Genomic DNA, 20,743 nt, shown 5'->3' with positions numbered 1-20,743 from the left:
TCACATTACCATCAGCGATGTAGTCATAGATCCGTGCCTCTTGTTCTACTGTATCTGATCCTACGGCTATCAGGTACTGATAGACGAAGAGTGTTGGAGCCAGGAATATCATGGTTTGTTCGCCATCGCCTCTAGGTCGCCTCACTAGATGATCTAGCCCACCTATGGGATCTGTGGCTGTAGTTTCAGTCGGAATACCTGTTCAATGAGCATTGGAAAGTGGCAATTACAGGCATTACTATACCAATGAATCATGCAACATTTACACCTTCGTACAATAGGTGCCGATAGCCTCAACAAAATGTCATACAATGAAACTCCTAGATCCTTTTTATTTCATTTTAAAATGGGGCTATATGTACATAAGTAAAATTGGTCCATGCCATTTCCAATGGCAAATACATGTATCCCAAGTTTATTATGAGTAGTTCCAAAAGCACACAGAGTGTAAGAGCACCTCAACACACGATTACACACATACATGTATACGTAAATAGGTACGTAATTAACTTTCCGTATACACTGTTCTTTGTGGGGCTAATTCATACTACATGTACATTATTTCAGGTCCTGTAAAAAGAACAGACCATCCCGATACATACATTTATGAAAAAATTAAATGTTAGTCCTTTTGCGTATTGGAAACAAATGGGAAAGTTGTCCGCCACTAAATCACATAGACACTATCAATTTTGTCTATATAAAGAGCCCACACCTATAGTTATCGCAACTTTCACAAATAGTAACTTTCTTCTTTTTTTGTCCGGTTTTATTCGAACTTTCTGTATTTGTATGCTTCTCTGATTGTTCTGGTTTATTCTAGAAAAGTTTGTTATTAAGGTTGGATTTTCATTATGCAGATCTGCAATCGACCAACAAGCGCCCTTTACATGTACGTACACAACTCACGTTTTCTGCATAAATCAGGAGTTTCTTGACACCACTTTTTTTAGAGGAGAATGCCTAACCAAATAATTGGCTAGGTATAGGAATATATACTCTGGCTTGCGTGCCCTTCCTAACAGGGGCGGCGATTTCTTTTCATGACCGCCTACCGGTCAAAAGTTGTTTAAAAATGCATTTTGGCGAGATCCCCATTGGTTGACGTGTTTGTTTGTTAGTTTGATTTAATTTCTGCGTTCAAAAAGATAAAAATTCAAACTAAAAGTACAAACATTCGAACAATAACAAATACAATGAATAAAATGTTTACAAAAGTAATTAAACAGAAAATCATGTACAATTGTATCATACAATAAACATGTACGAAGCATACAAATAAGATAAGAAATTTATAGTTAATATTTTTCAATAAATTAGAGAGGCAATTTAGAACGCAGGAGACTACCATCGTGAGCGGTTAGGCTGGAGGTGGATGGCGGCCTCATAAAAAAGAGAAAGAATTGGCGACATAATTCTCTTGGGAAAACTGAGTGATCAAGTGGGTGCAGTGCAAGTGCAGGTGCAGAAAGCAGTTTCTTGATAAAGAATAAAATAAGTAACGGTTTTATTATACCAATTTGAAGAGGGGGAGCATATGATTGTATTGTTTGTCGTTTAAGTAAAGCTTATAGGGAGTAGATTGTTAAAGAAGACTTTATGTTGTCAGGAAAATTATTCCAAATGTCCAGGTCAGAATGTTTAACAGATTTGCGTGTTATTGATAATTTGGGATTTGTAAGATGGAAGTTTCCAGATGAGCGAGTAGGGTACGAATGAACAGAACTATTAAACCTAAACATGTTATCAAAGGATGGTGGAAGTTAATTATTGATGTACTTAAACATAATGACTTCTACTTGAATAGTGTTCAAATCGAAAATGTTTGGTGTTTTAAGTTTATAGAATAAATGATCAGTGTGAGCTAAGAAATGCGAACCTGTACAAATACGTATGGCTTTCTTTTGCAGTTTAAAAATAGAATTAATTTTTGTCGAACCACAATTTGCCCATACAATATTACAATATGTTATATAAGGGAGAACTAGCGTATTATATAGTAGGACTAAGGTTGCATGTGGTAGAAGAAACTTTAGCTTGGAGATTATTCCAATACTTTTGGAAATGCACATTTTAACGTGGTGTAAATGATCATTCCAAGTCAAAGTTTCATTTACAAGTACTCACAAAATACCATACCATACAGTTTGTGTGCGATTCCCCAAAGATCGTAACATTCAGGCAAATTTCTAGCGAAGATTAACAGACAGTTTCACAGATTTTCTGTGATGTTTTAACCAATCTTTGCTCAAGAAAAGGATAAGGTAAGCATTCTTTGTAGATGTTTATGTTAGTTCGGTATGTAAACGATATATGGACTGCTTTAACATTCGAGACATGCATGGAAGAGTCTATACTGGCTGTCGGTGACGTTGCATCATGCCATGACTCCTCGGCACCGATCTGGGTCATTTGCAGGATGCAACGTCCACTTGAGCCTATATAAACATCCATGCCTATCATAGCAGTCAATATATCTATACTAATGAGCGGTCATTAGTAAAATTACGTGTTAGGCAAAATAAATGCACGGTCACCTGTACGCTCTCAACCAATCATTTGATTAGGATCTGCTTCATCATCTCATAATTTCCATTATTGTATCGATTTTTAGGTAGGCGATCCACAGTAGTGCGTGGAGAGGTTAATGCATGAACACCCTGTGTGAGTGAATGCATGAATAGCATTGCGCATTGACGAGTATACAGGTAACTGTGCACAGCTCTCTGTTAGCGTTAAAGTAAACCTATTAAACTTGGAGTTTATTTGTCAGCGATAAAAAAAAATCAAAAACAATCTTGAAATGAATTCTCTTTACATCAAATAATACGGATCTAGGGCTTTGTTTGTAAAAAAAAAAAAAATGATGCACGTTTTTATTTGTTCATAACAGTATATATATGCACTCTTGTTGAGGCTGTTAATGCACCTATCGAAAGAAGTCGTCAGGCTTCGTCCGATAGATGTATACAGCCTCAAACCGAGTGCAGATAGATCATAGAATGAACTCATTCGCATGCATCATTTGTATAATATTGAACTCCGGAACATTTTAAATATTAGCATAGTACTAACCGATAAGTTTGACACTGCAAGACTCAGTGTCTGGAATAGAATCTTCAGGCAAAGAAATGGTCATCTGCTCAAACTGTTGGTTCTCCCCAAATAACGTTGTTCCTGTACAGAAACATTTTCAAAGAAAAGGAGAGCAGTATAAAGGGTGATCCACAACTCCGCATCTACAGGAAAGGAGAAGGACTGTATTCAACCTGCACATTATAGGTAAAAAGTGTTTTAATAATCTAACCGAATTTTGCTCCCTCCCCCTTTCAATTACTAGTATTACTGCACTATTAACGATGTAGTCCAATTTTTTTGGCATAGTTGGTAAATGTTACAGTTTTGTATTTGTTATATTTCTTTCCCGGTGTACATGTATCTAGTTGGTTTAATAAGAAAAAAAACTGATAATCTTTTTTTTTTCTATTTCAGAAATAAAATCTTTACAAAACTGTTCTGGTTAGCATTCTTTAAATATTTATTGTACAAATCACAAAAACATGTTTCGCTCTTTATGTAAGGGGTTCCATGTCCCTATACTGTATTCAAAATATGAGCTTCAAAATGCGGCACTTCTACAAAATAGATATCAAGGTAAATATATAACCAGCAAATATATAGTAAAATGACTTGTTGAGTACACTAGTCGATTAATGCTTACAAGCTTACATAGAACAGGGTGCACCAAGCGGAACCAAAGTCGGAATTTTGTTCCATATGCGCCATTTTATGTTATCCTTTGTTTTCTTCATACACCTTAAAGGTACTATGTCCCATTTGCAGGCCCCAAAAATGAAAAGGTTAAATTCCAACGTCATTTGAAAGATAATACTAATTTAGAACTTCCCTTTAAAAAAAAGGGGGGCGGGCTTGAACATTCTTTAAGTGGGAAAATAACGACGATTAGTTGTCGAATCGACTTAAGTACTGCAAAGTCAGTAAGTAATAGTCTGATTGTTCAGACCATTGTACCGAATGGTCGTACGTTTTGTGCTGCGCAAAGATTCAATCAGTTTAATTCGGGCCATTACAAGAAGTGGGTTATTGATGTAGACAAATGCTCATGTACCCTTTACAGATCATTGTATGTATGCTATTAGCGAAGAAGAAAAGCCAGTCAGTCACTCAATAGTGTCTGACAGTGAAGTCTAGCAAGTAATCGGATTTCCTTGCATAACTTATATTAGGACTGGTAAAGTAGTTTAGGTCGATCTTATACATTCTAGCTATACCCAACAAATTGTTGTAGGTGATTGGTACACTTTTCTCCTTCGGAAAATAGGTCCAGAAACAATTAATCTATGAGATATTTATACAGCTAACAAAATATGTTGTAAGACATGATATTTATTTGCAAAAATGATGACTTGAAGCGATTCAAAATTAAACCTGTGATTTCTTACAAATGTACTTTACCTTGGGCAAAGCTGTTATTAGGGGACGGTGTTGTGACATCATCACTGAACATCACTCTCCCAGGATTCAGGATCACAGATCTACCTTTCCTCTTCATAACTCCTTGAGGCTATTCACAAAGAACAACGAAAAAATTGTAACCGCAAACTCAGCCAGAAGATTACCAACTGTGCGGAGCTACCACCCATGGTGATCTGCCAAATATCACAATGACTGTGTACGTTTATAAATCATCAAAAACATATTTATACATGGAATAGTACCGGTACATGAAGTCGTAGTGCTCATCCTCCCTCCCCTCAAACAAAAAGGAAAAAGAAGAGAGAAAATGTAATATTTATGATAATAAAAACTCCAAAGGTTTGGATTGGGTTTATAAACTTTAAATTTAAAGTCCTCATAAAGAGCCTGTGGAAAAAGAGCAAGATTATCTGCAAACCCTGAGCCAATAGTGATGGCACCCCTACAAAGTACATTTATATCATTCAATGCCAGAAAGTTTTAAGACAGGAATATACATCTAAGCATCAACATCCTTAAATTAACAACATATTGAACGATTCATTATCACTGTTTCCGCATCTCTTACAAGACATAATCCAGTAACAAATTAATCAACAAGTCAACTTCCAATATTAGTGAAAACCCAAACTTCAATCAGGAACCAAACTCTATTAAAGCTAGAGGATATGTAACCTTAACCCTAACCCTATAGTTTGCAAAACCCAATGGCAACTCCATCTCTAAGAACCCTTTTATTTTTTTCCCTATTTCAGACCACCATAATTTATCGTATAGCTATACGACAAATACTTAAATTTGTCCTAGTCTTGACATCTTAAAGGGATAGCTGAGTTTTGATATAGAGGGCGCTACACACAATAATTTTGTTGTGAGATAATGAAAACTTGAGTGTAAAAGCATACAATCGAAATAACAAAACCCTCTATGTTTGATCACAAACGGTTCAAAGACGGCTGAAATATCCGTAAATATAACCATTTGTGGGGCGCCACAAATATTCGATAATTTTGAACCAGCCGTTCAAAAAACGAAATGGCATCTTTTACGTTTGATTCCAGCCGATGCCTATTTTGGCTTTTTGTTGGCTTTTTCGTGTTGGTTATAATAACCAGCTGGCCCGTGTTTTGTTATTATTAACTAATTAATTAATTAACGGTCATCTAATTTTTTTAAAGTAAAGCTGAATGGGTATGATCAGATTTAATCTAAATTTCACGTATTTTGGGGTCTAAAATTACCTTCAAAGCCATTTCAGGTCCTAAAAGGGCTCTAGAAATGTCCGAAATAAGAATAAGAGCAATAACCATGCACTTTGAAGGCATTTGCGGTCTGAAGCAAAAACTCAACTATCACTTTAAAAGAAATGTCGTATAACCAAACGTTGTATGGTGATATGCCTGTTCGAGTATCGTTTCGGACGAAAACCCAATAAAGAATCAGGATCCTACCTTGGTCTAAATGGTCGGCCTTCTCTTAGAATTGTCACACAATATTTCTCTGTGATATTATGATGTTATTTTCTTGTCTGTATGGTCTTGCCGCTCTACGATGATACTGTACCATTTTACGAGTTTCGTTTCAATTTCATATATAGTTTGAACAATGTTATTTGACAAAATGAACCTGGGGCAATTGTGACAGGATGAAACACATTTTTCAATCAATATCATACATGTAAATATTTCTAAAAGTATAAATTTGTACCACGACGAGAAGAGTTTTCCTGACGATGTCCCGCTTATTCACAAAATGAACCTGGGGCAATTGTGACAGGATGAAACACATTTTTCAATCAATATCATACATGTAAATATTTCTAAAAGTATAAATTTGTACCACGACGAGAAGAGTTTTCCTGACGATGTCCCGCTTATTCACGCTTCCACCAGCAGTCACAGTGATTTGGAATTCCCCTACTTCCACAGGGCGTACGATGAAGGCTGCAGAGGCTGCCCGTCTAGATTCAACAAAAACGTGGCGAATGGTAGGATTTTCCGCTGTGCACAAGCCGTCTTCAACAGTGAAATTAACATTGATCTGTGATAGGTGATTGAGATATGCCATAAGAAATATGGATATGTTACAAGAAAAGAGTCGAAAAGTAAAAAAGGTAGTTAAAAGACACACATTCTTACAAACAGATAACCTTAATATAATTAGTGACCGAAACATGTTTGACCGAACATCCAAAAAATCATTTCCTTGATTATACATTAACAATAAGATTTGTCAAATGTTTCACTAAGTTGTCCTTCACTTTTATAATCGGGGGGGGGGGGGCAGACATTTTCCCTCTCTTTTTCAAGAGCCTATAGCCCTACCCCTTTTTTTTATATTAAATTCAGTAAGTTAATCAGTCATCAATACCTTTCACGTGACTTGGATCTATATAATCTAAAGATGTATTGTGCAGAAAACTACATATACAGTGTGTCCTAGAAAAAACGAAATCGTGAATTATCGATGTTTTAACATAACTTAATCACAATTATAATTGATAAATGACACATATTTGGAAAGCTTAGACGAGAGAATTCGTGCATGACTGATTGTCAACGAAACGTTGTCAATTTTGCTTGTTGCTACGGCAGGGAGTCCGTGAAAACGAATTCGTTTGATAAAATTATGGAAATGCAAGCACTACTTCAAACAAATAGAACTTTGTCATCCCTTGCTCATTTTTCGCGATTGAGATGTCATATAAAAGGGCAGAAACTCAGCTTTCTAGAAATGTGATTTTCTCTTTGAAATTCAGATACCGTCCGCCAATTGACTTTTTGGTTTCCTCTCTTCAAATTGATTGTTATCACTCATGCGTGAAATATATGCATCATATGGGTTGCATTAACTGAAAAAAGAGGATCCAAGCTTTCCAAATATGTGTCATTTATTGATTATAAATGTGACTAAGTTATGATAAAAACATCGATAATTCTCGGTTTCGTTTTTTCTGAGACGCACTGTATAATGAACAACGCAATTAATATCTTCTTGTTGATATTATATAGATATTGACTGGTAGGATGTGTAATACAACAATTTTTTTGACTGCTGAAGTGGGTTATATTTTTCCGAAGTGTGCCGCTCCGAGGCCAAATATGATCACGAGAGAAAATACAACTCCCTTGCGGTAAAAGATATATATATACATTACACCCTATCCAGTTAGTTATTTTATGTTGGATAGCCTTGATGATATTTCGTTTTTAAATTCAGGATAATTAAGATCTCATGCATTGTTCCTTGAAGACAATACAAATGATTAGAATGCCAAGTGATCGGGCAATGAATAAATGCATCATTCTTTCCCACCTTCAAAAGTGATAACCCACGGATAAAACTAAAAGCGAGGATGCACAGCTGAGATGCACATAATCATATCACTAGCAAGTACAAGCTTAAGATATGCCAAAATGCATGAAGTTGCAAATGACAATATGCACACTGAGATGTGCATTAAACAGTTTGCCTACGCTTTTATATCATGATATGTCATTCAATGCAAATGACGGCCCCATGACTGTGTGATTCTTGGCATGTTGATTGGGTTCGTTTCTTACATGTTTTTTATCAACTTTATATTCACATTGTCGACCTGTTTTATAAAACAAATAAATGTACATCTTTTTAAGCTCATGTATTAGCAATATGTACGGCACTCGGTTGAATCACAATGAACCAGACAATGAACTCGACAAGTCTTGGTCAATATCTAATTGTAACTTGACCTGCGTGCATAATTCTCAAAAATGAATTATTTGTGTACTAATGTATCATGTAAACGATAAGGGAATGAACATTAAGTGCTAAACAATGCACAAACCTCAAAACCCCTGATACCATAGTTGAAAATAGTGGCGATGACTTGCGTCTGTTCGAGCCTGACAACTGAGTAGGGAAGGTGGAGCTGGATGAAGAAATCCTGGAACACACTCACCGTGGTTTCAGAAATACACATTCCTTGAGTAGGTGAAAAACTGACAGCTGTCAAATGCCAATCCGTGATACTACTTGAGGTGGAGATCGGGTATAAGTACGGACTACCATCTTCACTGGAAATGAGAATTTAAAATAAAAATGAGAAAACTAGATGGATGTTCAACTGCACGCAATCGAAAATGATGCCTCCGCCATAAAGCGATTTTACAAACCAAAACAGAAGCAATCTTAAAATTCAAGTTTGATTGTAATCCATTAACAGGTTCTCAGAATATCGTGATTAAAAGCTATTTTTCACATACACGTATGACCCTTTGAACTTTGACCTCATGACCCTAAAATCTAATCAGTTCATTGGCTCTGATAGATGCATACATGTCCCGAGTTTGATAGTAATCCATTCATCTGTATTAACAATGCGTTCACAAGCTATTTTTGCATACATAATGAGCCCCATGACAATTGACCGTTGACCTCATGACCCCAAACTCTAATCAGTTCATTGGCTCTGCAAGATACATACACGACCCACGTTTGACGCTAATCCATCAATCGGTTCTTGAGATAACGCAATCCCGAGCTATTTTTGCATACATAATAAGCCCTGTGGCCTTTAGACCTTGTGACCCAAAAATGTATCAGTTCATTGGCTCTGCAAGATACATACATGATCCAAGTTTGGCGGTAATCCATCAATCGGTTCTTGAGATAACGCGATCACGAGAACGGGACGACATACGTACGTACGTACGGACGGACGGACAACCAGAAAACATAATGCCTCCGGCTGCTTTGTAGCGGAGGCATAAAAAAGCCATAGGCTTCACTGAGAACAATGAACTTCCAGGTTGCATGCTCGATATCTGGAAGGAGACACTAGGGGAAGACACATGAGCATCTGGTTCCATCCAGGCAGATGCTGAAGAACGTAAGCAGAGATGCCAACCTTCATCATAAAACAAAAACCAGTATTTTGGGACAAAAAAAAACAGTATTTTTGAAAAAAATATCTCACCTTAACATATTGCCCAATCGAGAAGCTTTAAAAAATTAACGGCAGTACCACGTACCGCAAATCTCCGCGTATAAGACGCACCTCTGTTTTGGGGGCCACGAAAAAAAAAAATCAGTTTTTTTTTCGCCGACTTTGTCGGCAGCAAGCCAAGTCCAAGGACTTTCATTTAACTACGAGGTGCAGTTGAAGGCGCCCATTTTTGCTTGTGAACTCGTTACAAATAATATTAACAATGTCGTTTTTAAAAGAATGTGTATTAAAGATCATTAATGTAAATTATATACAGTAGAGTACCTAGGATAGAACCTTGTGGTACGCCGTGTGTAATAGAAAAAAAGGGAAGGAATTATTATTATAAACTACATATTGAGATCCGTCTATTAGAAAGATTACTTTCAAACCAAGATAACAGACAAATTTGAGTGTTGTTCTAGTTTCCGACTGGTGAGTCAACAAACCGATTACTGAGCTGGGAGACATTGCCAGGTGAAAGGGCATAAATCGAAGGAAATAAAATTAATAAATTTAAAAAAATATTAAAAAAAAAAAAAAAAAAAAAAAAAAAACGTAACAAAACATACAAAAACGTACTGCCGTTTTCATAGCAAAAAAAGGGAACAAATACGGCAAAAATGGGACAGTTGGCATCTCTGCACGGTAAGGCTTGGAAAAGGGCTGAAAATATAAGGACAATGAAAAACAGATGCATAATGGTGAGCATGAAACATGTAGAGCTTTGTTAACCCAAAGCCGATAAGTTTAGTGACGTTTTATTCGTATCTTTTGATCCAAAATGCTCTGAATTACTAATACATAAGCAGAAAAAACATAAACTATTAGAACTATAAATTTGAGTCCATTTCTGTTGCAGTAAACTGTGCCGTTCATTAATAAGAGTAATTTAATAGAAAATAATCACTGAAGTCTCTAAATTGGCACGCATACAATGGATGCATGTTTGGCAAGTGACCGACCAGGCAGAGAAACAAAGAAAGCAACCAAAAGTGTTAATTCCTTAAACCACAATAACATGTATACCCAAACAGACGTCAACAATTGACAAATTGGAGGTACGTGATAGCCAACTCCACTCAATCCTTGTTCATAAATACACGACTCAGTAATCCGCATTTTAAAAAGTTTTATTTACATGCAACTGTATGGCAAGTAGGGGTCATGTTTGATTTAGTTAATACAAATTTGCCTCATATCTTTAGAGTACTGTGACATTATAGAGCATAGCTATTCCACAACACAAAAGGAAGTGGATAATCACGTCTTCCAAAATTTAAAACGACACAAGGTCACTATTAGTGGGAAGTGAATTTTGGAATAGATTACTTATGTCAGGTTAACAAGGTCTAGAAATAGATTTCGAATTCCTTACACGTCATTTGTTCAACAAATCATAAACGACAACTCCATGTAAATACTAGTCGGCAAATATATACAAAAATCAATTTTATTTTATCATTTTGTAAATTGTAGGACTTTGTTTAGTATTCTTATTTTTTTAAATATTGAATGTTATAGTAAATTCAATACTTTTAATGTTTTTTCGTGTTCTAAACTTACTTGTAGAAGTTAGGCTCGACATTCAAGCACATGTGCTATAATCTGGCCCCCGGTCTTTTACCAAACAAAAGTTTATCTTCATGTTTATATGAAGAGCTAGGTAGTACACTCTCAATGAAAACTGTTCAATGTTGAGTAAAATATTACTCTTTTAAGTAGTTAAAAAGGAACCGCTCAACTTTTGAGTAAACTAAACTCAGCTTGTGTTGAGTAAAAACTCTGCTCATCTATTGAGTAGAAATAGTACTCAATAAAAGACTAAATATCTACTCAGTTTGAATGAGTCAACCTTTACTCAATATATATTCCTTTGTTGAGCGGTTCCCTTTGTTACTCAGCATTTGGGTAGAAACGTACACAACTCACGTCGAGTAAGAAACTGCTCATGAGTTGAGCCAAATCTTACTTAATTAACGAGTACATATTTTGACTCAATTTATTTTGACTCAATTTGTTTGAGCAATTTTTTGCTCAAATATTGAGTATCATGTTTTCTGGGTAACGCGCTTAGTTGAGTAGATTTTTTTGCTCAATCAATAATGAGTAAAAACATGTACTAAGCTATTTAATACATGTTATTAGTACATGTTTTTACTCAATACTGATTAACACAAAGGTGGATTCAACCAGGGTTGTAACTTTTTGACTAAGGGGTTAACTAAACCGCTGATTAATATTGTTCTTTTTTTAACAGCTGTTAAGTAACCTTTTTTTTTTAATAGAGAAAATAAACCATAATTTTGCCTGATTTCTAAATTTAGCATTGATTTGAAGTTCTTCACTCACACACTATGCAAATAACATAAAATTCACGACATTTTAAATTAAATAACATAATATGTGGACTTTAATTTCCCAAATCAGTTTGAATCACAGTAAAAACTCAGAGTTCTCCCATCATACATGATATTAAAAAGTATGTAGTTTAACAATTTCAATTTTAAAACAATGTTACTTTACATCGCATCATCATAATCAGCATTTAAGTTTTTGGCATCAATTCTGAATGTTAAATATCAGTAACATAATTTGTGGACTTTAATTTCCAAAATCAGTTTGAATCACAGTGAAAACTCTCATCATACATGATATTAAAAAAGTATGTTGTTTAAAAATTGTTTAAAACCTTCAATTTTAAAGCAGTGTTACTTTACATCGCATCATCATAATCAGCATTCAAGTTTTTGGTATCAATTCTGAATGCTAAATATCGCACTCATCTTGTTATGATTAACGCCATCAATGAAAGTCAGGTAAACAAAAATTAATACATGAATCTCCTGATTACAGAGTTACAAATTTAAAGATTTAAAAGCCGTGGTGCCGTGGTGCTGAGTGGGCTTTTCCCAATTATCCCGGCGTTTTTATCTGACCGTTAGGCCGTAGAAAGCCCGTAAAGGGCCCGAATGGCACCTAATGGGTCCCGCGCGGGCTCCAGACGGTGCCCGGATGGCCCCTCACGATTTTTGGGGGCCAATTCTCATGAAAAATCTTCACGGGCGCCTTGCGATGCTCAAGAACTCCATACGTGTACCCTAATGCTCCCTCACGGGCCCCTCAAGAGCCCCTTGTGATATGCATAACAACAGGCGTCTAGTGTCTGGGGGCCATTTGAAATTGATATTGCCCGTGCGGGTCCCTCACGGCGGCATCTCAGAATGTTCAACGCAGATTAAAATACAGGAGGTGCGGATGCCAGAGGACACATAGTTCAGTGAACCGCGCGGCACCTGGCCGGGCGCCTTGAGGATCCCGGTCGGGCGCCGACAGGGCACCTTCCGGGAGCCATGGATGTCCCTGCTTATCGGACGCCTTGCATTTCACTCGACCAATTTTTACCGGGCACCTCCCGGGTGTGGCAGATTATGTGACCACACATCCGGTAGAAATTAAAGGTTCCCGTATGGTCTCTATATCCTCGGCAAGCTGCCGGGTAGGGAAAATCTTACCGGGCCCGGTTAATATGTGACCTAGGCATTATGGGGCTTTTACATATTCACTCCGCGGCCCGTACGGCGAGTAAAAACAGACATTTTTGAAATTTTCGGCCGGTGCCCGGCTGGATCCCGTACAGTTCCTACGGGCGCCGGGACATGTTTCACTTGCCTTACGGGCACTGTGGTGATGAGTTGGCTGCTCCTAATTCTCCCGGCATTTTCATCTGAGTGTTAGGCCGTATAAAGCCCGTAAAGGACCTGTGGGGTACCGAACGGGTCCGAGCGGGTTTCGGTCGGTGCACAGACGGCCCCTCCCGATTTTCTTCTTGTAATCTTCAATGGAGGCGCGGATGTCAAAGGACAAATAGTTTAGTGCACCGCACGGCACCCAGCCGGGCGCCTTGAGGTCCCCGTCTGGGCCCCGGGAGCCATTAGGTGCACCTGCTATTCGGACGGAGCGCGATGCCTTACGGGCTCCTTGCATTTTCACCGGGCACCTCCCGGGCGCCGCAGAATATGTGACCGAACGTGCTGTAGAAATGAAAATCGGAAGGGTCCCGTACGGTCCCTAAAATTCACGGCAAGCCGCCGGGTAGGGAAAATCGTACGGGGTCCGGTGTATATGTGACCTAGGCATTACCGTGCCACATCTGAACGAGCCTCTTAACCGATATCCTTCTGCCGGAACCAAATGTCCCCTGAATCAATGCTATACAAGAGGATTCAGTAGTCAGCATGTTAAAACGAGAAATATCGCAATCTCTATTGCCGCGCAATGCGAATGTACCCCTCGGCAGCGTCATTTTTTTCTGCGGCACATATTGAGGCTTTTTTTTCAAAGAGGTCTTGATTTTAACCCTAACCCTAACCCTAAACTTTCCCATAGGCTCAACACGCACCTAACCCCAATCTGTGCCGCAGAAAGAAAACAAAACGCCCCCCGGCATTGGCAGCGATTTTTATGTCATCCTTATCCCTGAAACAAAATGACGACGTAGAGATTGCCACTAGTGGCTCGGACTATTGTCAAGACTAGGAACAGCATATCACCATAATAATATGTGTGTAGATTAGAGTATAACGCACCTCTATGGAAAATTTGAAAGAAATGTGTGCAGAAATGTGACCTGCAAAGCGACACAGGATATCACCTTAAGTACGACCTTTGACCCTATAACAGACGGAACACGGGTGGCAGCATCACCAAACACTTAAGATGTGCAGCTTTTACTAAGAAACACCTCGATCCATACAAAATTTGAACGAAATCCGTTAAGAAATGTGGTAGTTATAGAGCGCATAAAAGACGTATGACCTTTGACCGTATAAAGGACGGAACAATGAGGGTAGCATTTCATTTTGTGGCATGGTTTACACAATGTAATAAATGAATCAATCAATAAATTACTTTAATTATAAAGAAATTAAAAAATAATATGTTTACTCAAAAAATCAAAAAAATCAATACAAATGCACTCTACATGTGCTTTATGGTCAGTAAAATATACTGTAAACCAAATTCGTATCTTCACCCCTGAGCCAGAGGCTACATACAAACCAATATATAAGCCTAACCTAAAACCCAGTTGCAACCCTAACCCTATATCTTTGACAAATGTTGCCATAGCAAATGTACATGCAAAAGCACAATTTATACACATCATAATGGCAAGCATCAAGACTGGCCCTATTTCATTCCTCTCGGGTACCAGCTGCACACATCCACAAGGTGGACAGGCTAGATGTTTGGGGGAAGGGACTACGTGTTCTACTTCATAATAATTCAAACTTGCATCATGTAAACATGACAATGACAATGGGCCAGTTTATCATACTTATAGTTCAGAAGCAAAGGGGGATTAGGAAGGAGAGGCAGATGAATAATTATGTCAAACTTACGGCATGGAAACGACGTCGAAAAACCAAGTCTCTTTGAAGTCCTCTCGGACTCTTACATCACCATTCTGATAACCAACACCCCCGCCTGATCTTCGCAACCTTGGTTTATCAGCTAAACAGTTTACTAGATAAGTCGGATCATACAGACACTGTTGATCTGTAGGCAAATTCATAGAAAAATAAACAGGTAATTTTACTTCTTGTATAGATTGAAAATAGAAATATGAAGAAACAAAAATTAACAAACAACACATGACATAATGTACATGTATGTTGTTTACAATACACTTGAACCTATTGTAGGCCAAAATATCTTGTGAAAAATATCATATACATGAAATGTTATGTGTATGGAATTGATTTTTAGCTTTGTTTCACTTTTAATTCTGTGTAGCTGGTAAACTTTATTTCCAGGATTTCCAGTTTCTGCTTTAAGGCCCGGTCACACAGAGGGGACGCATGGGGGACGCACGACCAGCGCATTGGAAATTGCTCGGCGTGCGTCATCATTCGTTACTCGTTCGTCGAGCGCGCTGGACCAACGATGGACCAGCGCTATGCATTCGTCGTTATTCGCTGTGTGCGTCGGGTTTTTGTTAGCATGCTCCACAAAAGTGTGCGCGGAGCTCGATGCATGAATGTACACGCCAAAGGCACGCCAGCCATGCGTGGAGCGCGCTAGACCAGCGCCAGACATACGCGGAGCACACGCCCTGTATACGCACAGCGCGCTAGATACACGCTGTCCATTTTGTGTCAGCTCGCTAGCTTTTCCAAAATCATGACAAAAGTTAAGGCCAGGTCACACAGAGGGGACGCATGGGGAACGCACGGCCAGCGCATTGGAAATTTGCAATTTTGGCCAGTGCGTTGTCGTGCGCCCAACTTTTGTCGAAGCTACAGCGAGCTGACACCAAAACGCGCCAGCAACACGATGTGCATTCGTGGAAGTTGTTATCAAGTGCGCTCTGGTACGGCCTGTATACGCACTGTATGCGCCCTGTATGCGCTCAGCGCGCTAGCAACACGCTATGCATTTGGTGTCAGCTCGCTGTAGCTACGATAACAGTTGGGCGCACGTCCTCATTCGTTACTCATTCGTCGAGCACGCTGGACCCACGCTATGCATTCGTCGTCATTCGATGTGTGCGTCGGAATTTTTTGAGCATGCTCAAAAGTGTGCGCGGAGCTCGACGCATGAATGTACACGCCAAAGGCACGCCATACATGCGTGGAGCGCGCTAGACCAGCGCCAGACATACACGGAGCACACGCCCTGTATACGCACAGTGCGCTAGCTACACGCTGCTTGCATTTTGTGTCAGCTCGCTAGCTTTTCCAAAATCATGACAAAAGTTAGGCACACGGCCTTTTCTGATTTCCAATGCGCGGGTCGTGCGTCGTCTATGTGTGACCAGCGCGCTAGCAACACGCTGTGTATTCGTGGAAGTTGTTATCATGTGCGTTATGTGTACGTTCTGTATGAGCACTATGCGCCCTGTATGCGCTCAGCGCGCTAGCAACACGCTATGCATTTGGTGTCAGCTCGCTGTAGCTTCGACAAAAGTTGGGCGCACGACAACGCACTGGCAAAAATTGCAAATTTCCAATGCGCTGGTAGTCCAGATTCAGTCCGTTCATTCTTTTTATCCCCCCCCCCCCCCCACACAGCGCGGTCTCTCCACTGATCGCGCAATCCCCAAATTTCCGTCCACACGAACGTCCACACGAATCTGCCAGTGTCGGGGGTCAAAGGTTTACGCTAATGTATGCTGACGTAGTGCCTTCGCTTTTGCCCTAATGAATATGCATTAGTAACATCGTCGAGCTTTGTTTGTATAAGAATTAGGTAAGCCCTGTCTGAAACCTTGGACCTACAGTCAGTGGCGGATCAAGGGGGGGGGGGGGGGCCCGGGCCCCCCCCCCCCCCCTTGAGAAAAAAATAATGTAAAATCACGTGATTTTTACGATTTTTTTACGCGTTTTTCAAATTTTCGGGAGCAAAAAAAAAAAAAAGTTGGGCCCCCTCCCCTAAGAAATCCTGGATCCGCGCCTGCCTACAGTATTATAGGTCCATGCTGAAACTCTACACACACTGCTCCGATTAGACCATGGGCCATGGGGGGCACCATGGTTTGGGGGGCACATACATGTAATTGATCGACGCCCTGGGGAGGGGTCTACAAAGGTTCAACCTATCTCTGAGTACGAGCCTAGGCCCTGCCCTGGCCATATATCATAACTAAGGCATAGATCTAGAGGTTTATACCGATCGCAATTGTATGTTATTGTTTTGTTTTTAAGGCGGACAGAATTGAGAGGTTATCAAGCTAGAGACAGATTAAATTGGTCTGAGCTAAGTCAATTTTAGAGTCTTAATCTTAAATTGTTTTTTGTAAATTCATCAAGGTTCACTGGAGAATGGAGTTACTCAAGATCATTGCATAGGGGGTGTAATTGTTTGGCATTGACTAGCATGACCAACTGGAAATAGGAATTGAAATTTATTAAATCTAGACATGCACTCAGCCATCCTCAACAATGGCATGGTGAAAAAAACACCCATAATCTTACCTGGGAATGTCACCATTTTCCACTTAACAAGTTTAAACTTCACTGCTTGTCAAGCATAGCAAGCTATTTCCTCCTTATCAAAAGAAATGCACATCAAGTATCCCTGGCAATTGCAGCATTATCTTCAAACTGTCAGAAAAGCTTAATTGTTATGATATCTATCTTTTATCATTATTTCATTTTTTCAAACATAGGAGACAACGTGCCATTCCGGGTTACCATGCTGAATGCTATCGCAATTTCTGCAAAATTATCAGGCCACAGTACACACATTATGTCTAGAGCAGACCCCTGACATTCCAAGTCCACATGGTCATGGTTGGAAAGTGGAAGATGGAGAAATAGATATTATTTGGGGACAACAACCCCCCTGCCATGGGTGTCGATCCGTAACTGATACCTATTCATCAGGGGGGATGATCTATTCATTCATCCCCCCCCTGATGAATAGGTATTACGTAAGTATCGACACCCATGCCCCCTGCCCCTAGCAGTTTGCTAGAACTAACCCACTGCACTTGCAAGAAGACAAACTGCAAGGTCCCAAGTGGGAAAAACAAGGGAAGATGCTCTTGCCGGCAGCATAATGTGCCATGCACCGATCTGTGCAAGTGTACTGATTGTGAAAATCCAGTTGATGGAAGATGCTTACATGAAGACACAGACACTGAAGATCAAGACGTGTAGAATTCATCTTGTTAGCGCAATTCAACTCATGTGCATATTTGTGTCTCATTTGATTTTAATTTTTCTTTAGACAGCAATCAAATGAATTTGAGATAACAAACCAGAAGAAGTATATCAGAATATCATATTCATATTGCAAATCGTTGAAGCATTGTGTCCAAATAGTAAAAGGTTGGTACACTGTATTTTATATTTATGTACGTTTGCAACTGATATGGATGTCTTGTTCAAGGAACAACATTTCTTCCATGAAATCAAAATATAATTGTGGTGTCAAACTTACTTATTATACCTGTACCACAAAGCGATGGATATATATACATTTACATGTATAATTATTCACTATTTCATCTTACACAAAGGCAGGAGGTATTTACTGTGTATGTAATTATTCCATCTTTTCTTACAAAATCTCTGAATTATTATTTTGGTTAATAGTTTGGGAATCAGCTGTGACATCAAAAGTCGCCAGTCATAACCACATAAAATTATGTATTGCCATTTACCATTTCAAGTTTATTTGATGATCTACATTCTACAACATATACACTGTACATGTATCCTATTGAAGAATTTAATTCGACTGTTTCACATATTCTAATTTCTGGAAATCTTCCTCAAAAATAATTTCTTTTGCTAATGAATTTTTATATCCATATCTCCCAGTTTAAGAAAAACTAGTAAAGCAGTATCACCAGATTTATCTGTATTTTCTTTGAACAGATGGTTAATTATTTGAAATGTATGAAGTAATTAAGTAATTTTTATGTGACCCTATATAATTAGGTATGCTTTGGTTTAGTGTTTGATAGGCCAATTTTTCCTGCTTCAAGGATGTGTAAAAATACTTTCTTATTCAGTGGCATAAAATCCATTCTGTGGAAAGGGGAATATTTCTACATTTAATTCATTATAAATGCTTTATTATGGATACTGTCACGTCAACCCCCAATTTGAATATTACTATATTTACCTCTTGCAAGCGATGCTCAAAGTTTTTCGCCTGAAATGGAAAGATGTTGTGTTTTTTTTGCTTTGTCTCACCATGTTTTGTGATTCCTAAAGTGGGTACATTTTGGCTGAAGGTCGTACACACGACTATCAGTATCCTTATCCACCTTTGCAGGATCATATGAACACTCTGACTAAAATCAATGAATCAAAAAGTTCTTAAAATGTGGCCAGTCCTGAGGAGCAAGTGAGCGCTACCAAATTGTCTGCCTATCGAATGTTGCAGGGTTAAGATTTTTCCGAAAAACAAAACTTAATGATGTCATAGAGGTTATAGTGAGCAAAGCAATCAAGCAATATTGTTATCAACTGTAACTTACTACGTTTGTTACTGCAGGGGTTGTTTGATTGTAATTAAGAAAAACATCTGGATACTCCAAACATCTATAAAAGAAATCATACTGAGATGAGAAGAATGTCGCAGGTGAAATAGTTAAAAACAAAAGGTGTACATGAGTTAACAATATTACAAACTTTGTCTCATATTTTCTGATATTTCTTCTTCTACAGACTCATCTGTCATATCTGTTGCCTGGATGGTATCGCCATTAGATACCATGATTACTGTACAATTTAAGCTCATATCCTCACTTATTAACTGTGCTGTTATGTACATTTTTAGTGATATATTTAAATCACTATGCTCTTGGTATGAGTTTTTCAAAGCATGAATGTTCCACTCTGAAAAGTAATTTCCCCCATGGATCTCGCTTAAGTAGAGAGAAAAGAAAATTTAGAGTATAACATTTTCAACTTGAACGATTGGATATTTTTGGAGTGGTTGAACAAATGTGGAGATCAAGATATTTCTAGGATGTAAAAGTTAATGAGATTAACAGAGGTTGTAACTATTGAAGTCAGTTTCATAAGTCAAAATTATCCATTGAATATGTTGGATTATCTCAAAAGGATTACAAGACGTCATGTACAACCCAAATATAATTATGTTATAGTACTGTAGCTTGTATAAATTGTAAATAAATGAATACAAAAATTCCATGTGACGATGAGAATATGATTTGAATTTATTGAATTGTTTCATTTAATTATGAATGCATTACCAGGCGATATGATTGCATCATGACTATGCAGTTCAAAGACCGAGTGAACTGTCGGTGAAAGCTTCATGAGTAGGTGTAATGTGAAAAAAAAGATGATACGAGATGTAAAGTGAAGCTTGATGATGAATATGATGATGATTATGATGTATAATGATGATGATAAAGATGATAATGATGATGATGATGACGATGATGATAATGATGATGATGATGATGATAATGATGATGATAATGATGATGATAATGATGATGATGATAATAATGATGATGATGATGATGATAATGATGATGATGATAATGATAATGATGATAATGATGATAATAATGATAATGATTATTATTAATATAAATATTATTATTGATATTGATGTTGTTTATCATCATTATTATTAATATTATTATCATTAGTTTTGCTTTTATACCAAACATATATTTATCACAAATTTGCAGTTGTCATTTACCTTGTCCCCATGCGTTTCTACATGTCTTTCATTTTATTGACGTACAGGACGCTGTTGATATGCTTAATTTCTATTTATTATGAA

General features: G+C 38.1%; 1 protein-coding gene across 1 annotated transcript in view; it reads right to left on the bottom strand.

Annotated features, from left to right (window-relative positions):
- The window catches only part of LOC100892832 (complement C3), a 121,737-nt gene that overhangs the window by 43,608 nt on the left and 57,386 nt on the right, over nt 1-20,743 (bottom strand). The window contains exons 18-23 of the mRNA XM_030997027.1: nt 14,866-15,022; nt 8,324-8,552; nt 6,337-6,537; nt 4,477-4,585; nt 3,076-3,177; nt 10-198 (exon numbers count right to left, since the gene is read on the bottom strand). Of these exons, the coding sequence (XP_030852887.1) occupies nt 10-198; nt 3,076-3,177; nt 4,477-4,585; nt 6,337-6,537; nt 8,324-8,552; nt 14,866-15,022 (987 nt within the window). The remainder of the gene's footprint in view (nt 1-9; nt 199-3,075; nt 3,178-4,476; nt 4,586-6,336; nt 6,538-8,323; nt 8,553-14,865; nt 15,023-20,743) is intronic.

This window comes from Strongylocentrotus purpuratus, unplaced genomic scaffold, assembly GCF_000002235.5.
Source record: "Strongylocentrotus purpuratus isolate Spur 01 unplaced genomic scaffold, Spur_5.0 spur5_scaffold_4, whole genome shotgun sequence".
NCBI lineage: Eukaryota > Metazoa > Echinodermata > Echinoidea > Camarodonta > Strongylocentrotidae > Strongylocentrotus > Strongylocentrotus purpuratus.
The sequence above is the reverse complement of the archived record's forward strand: the minus strand, read 5'-3'. Positions and strand labels throughout refer to the sequence as shown.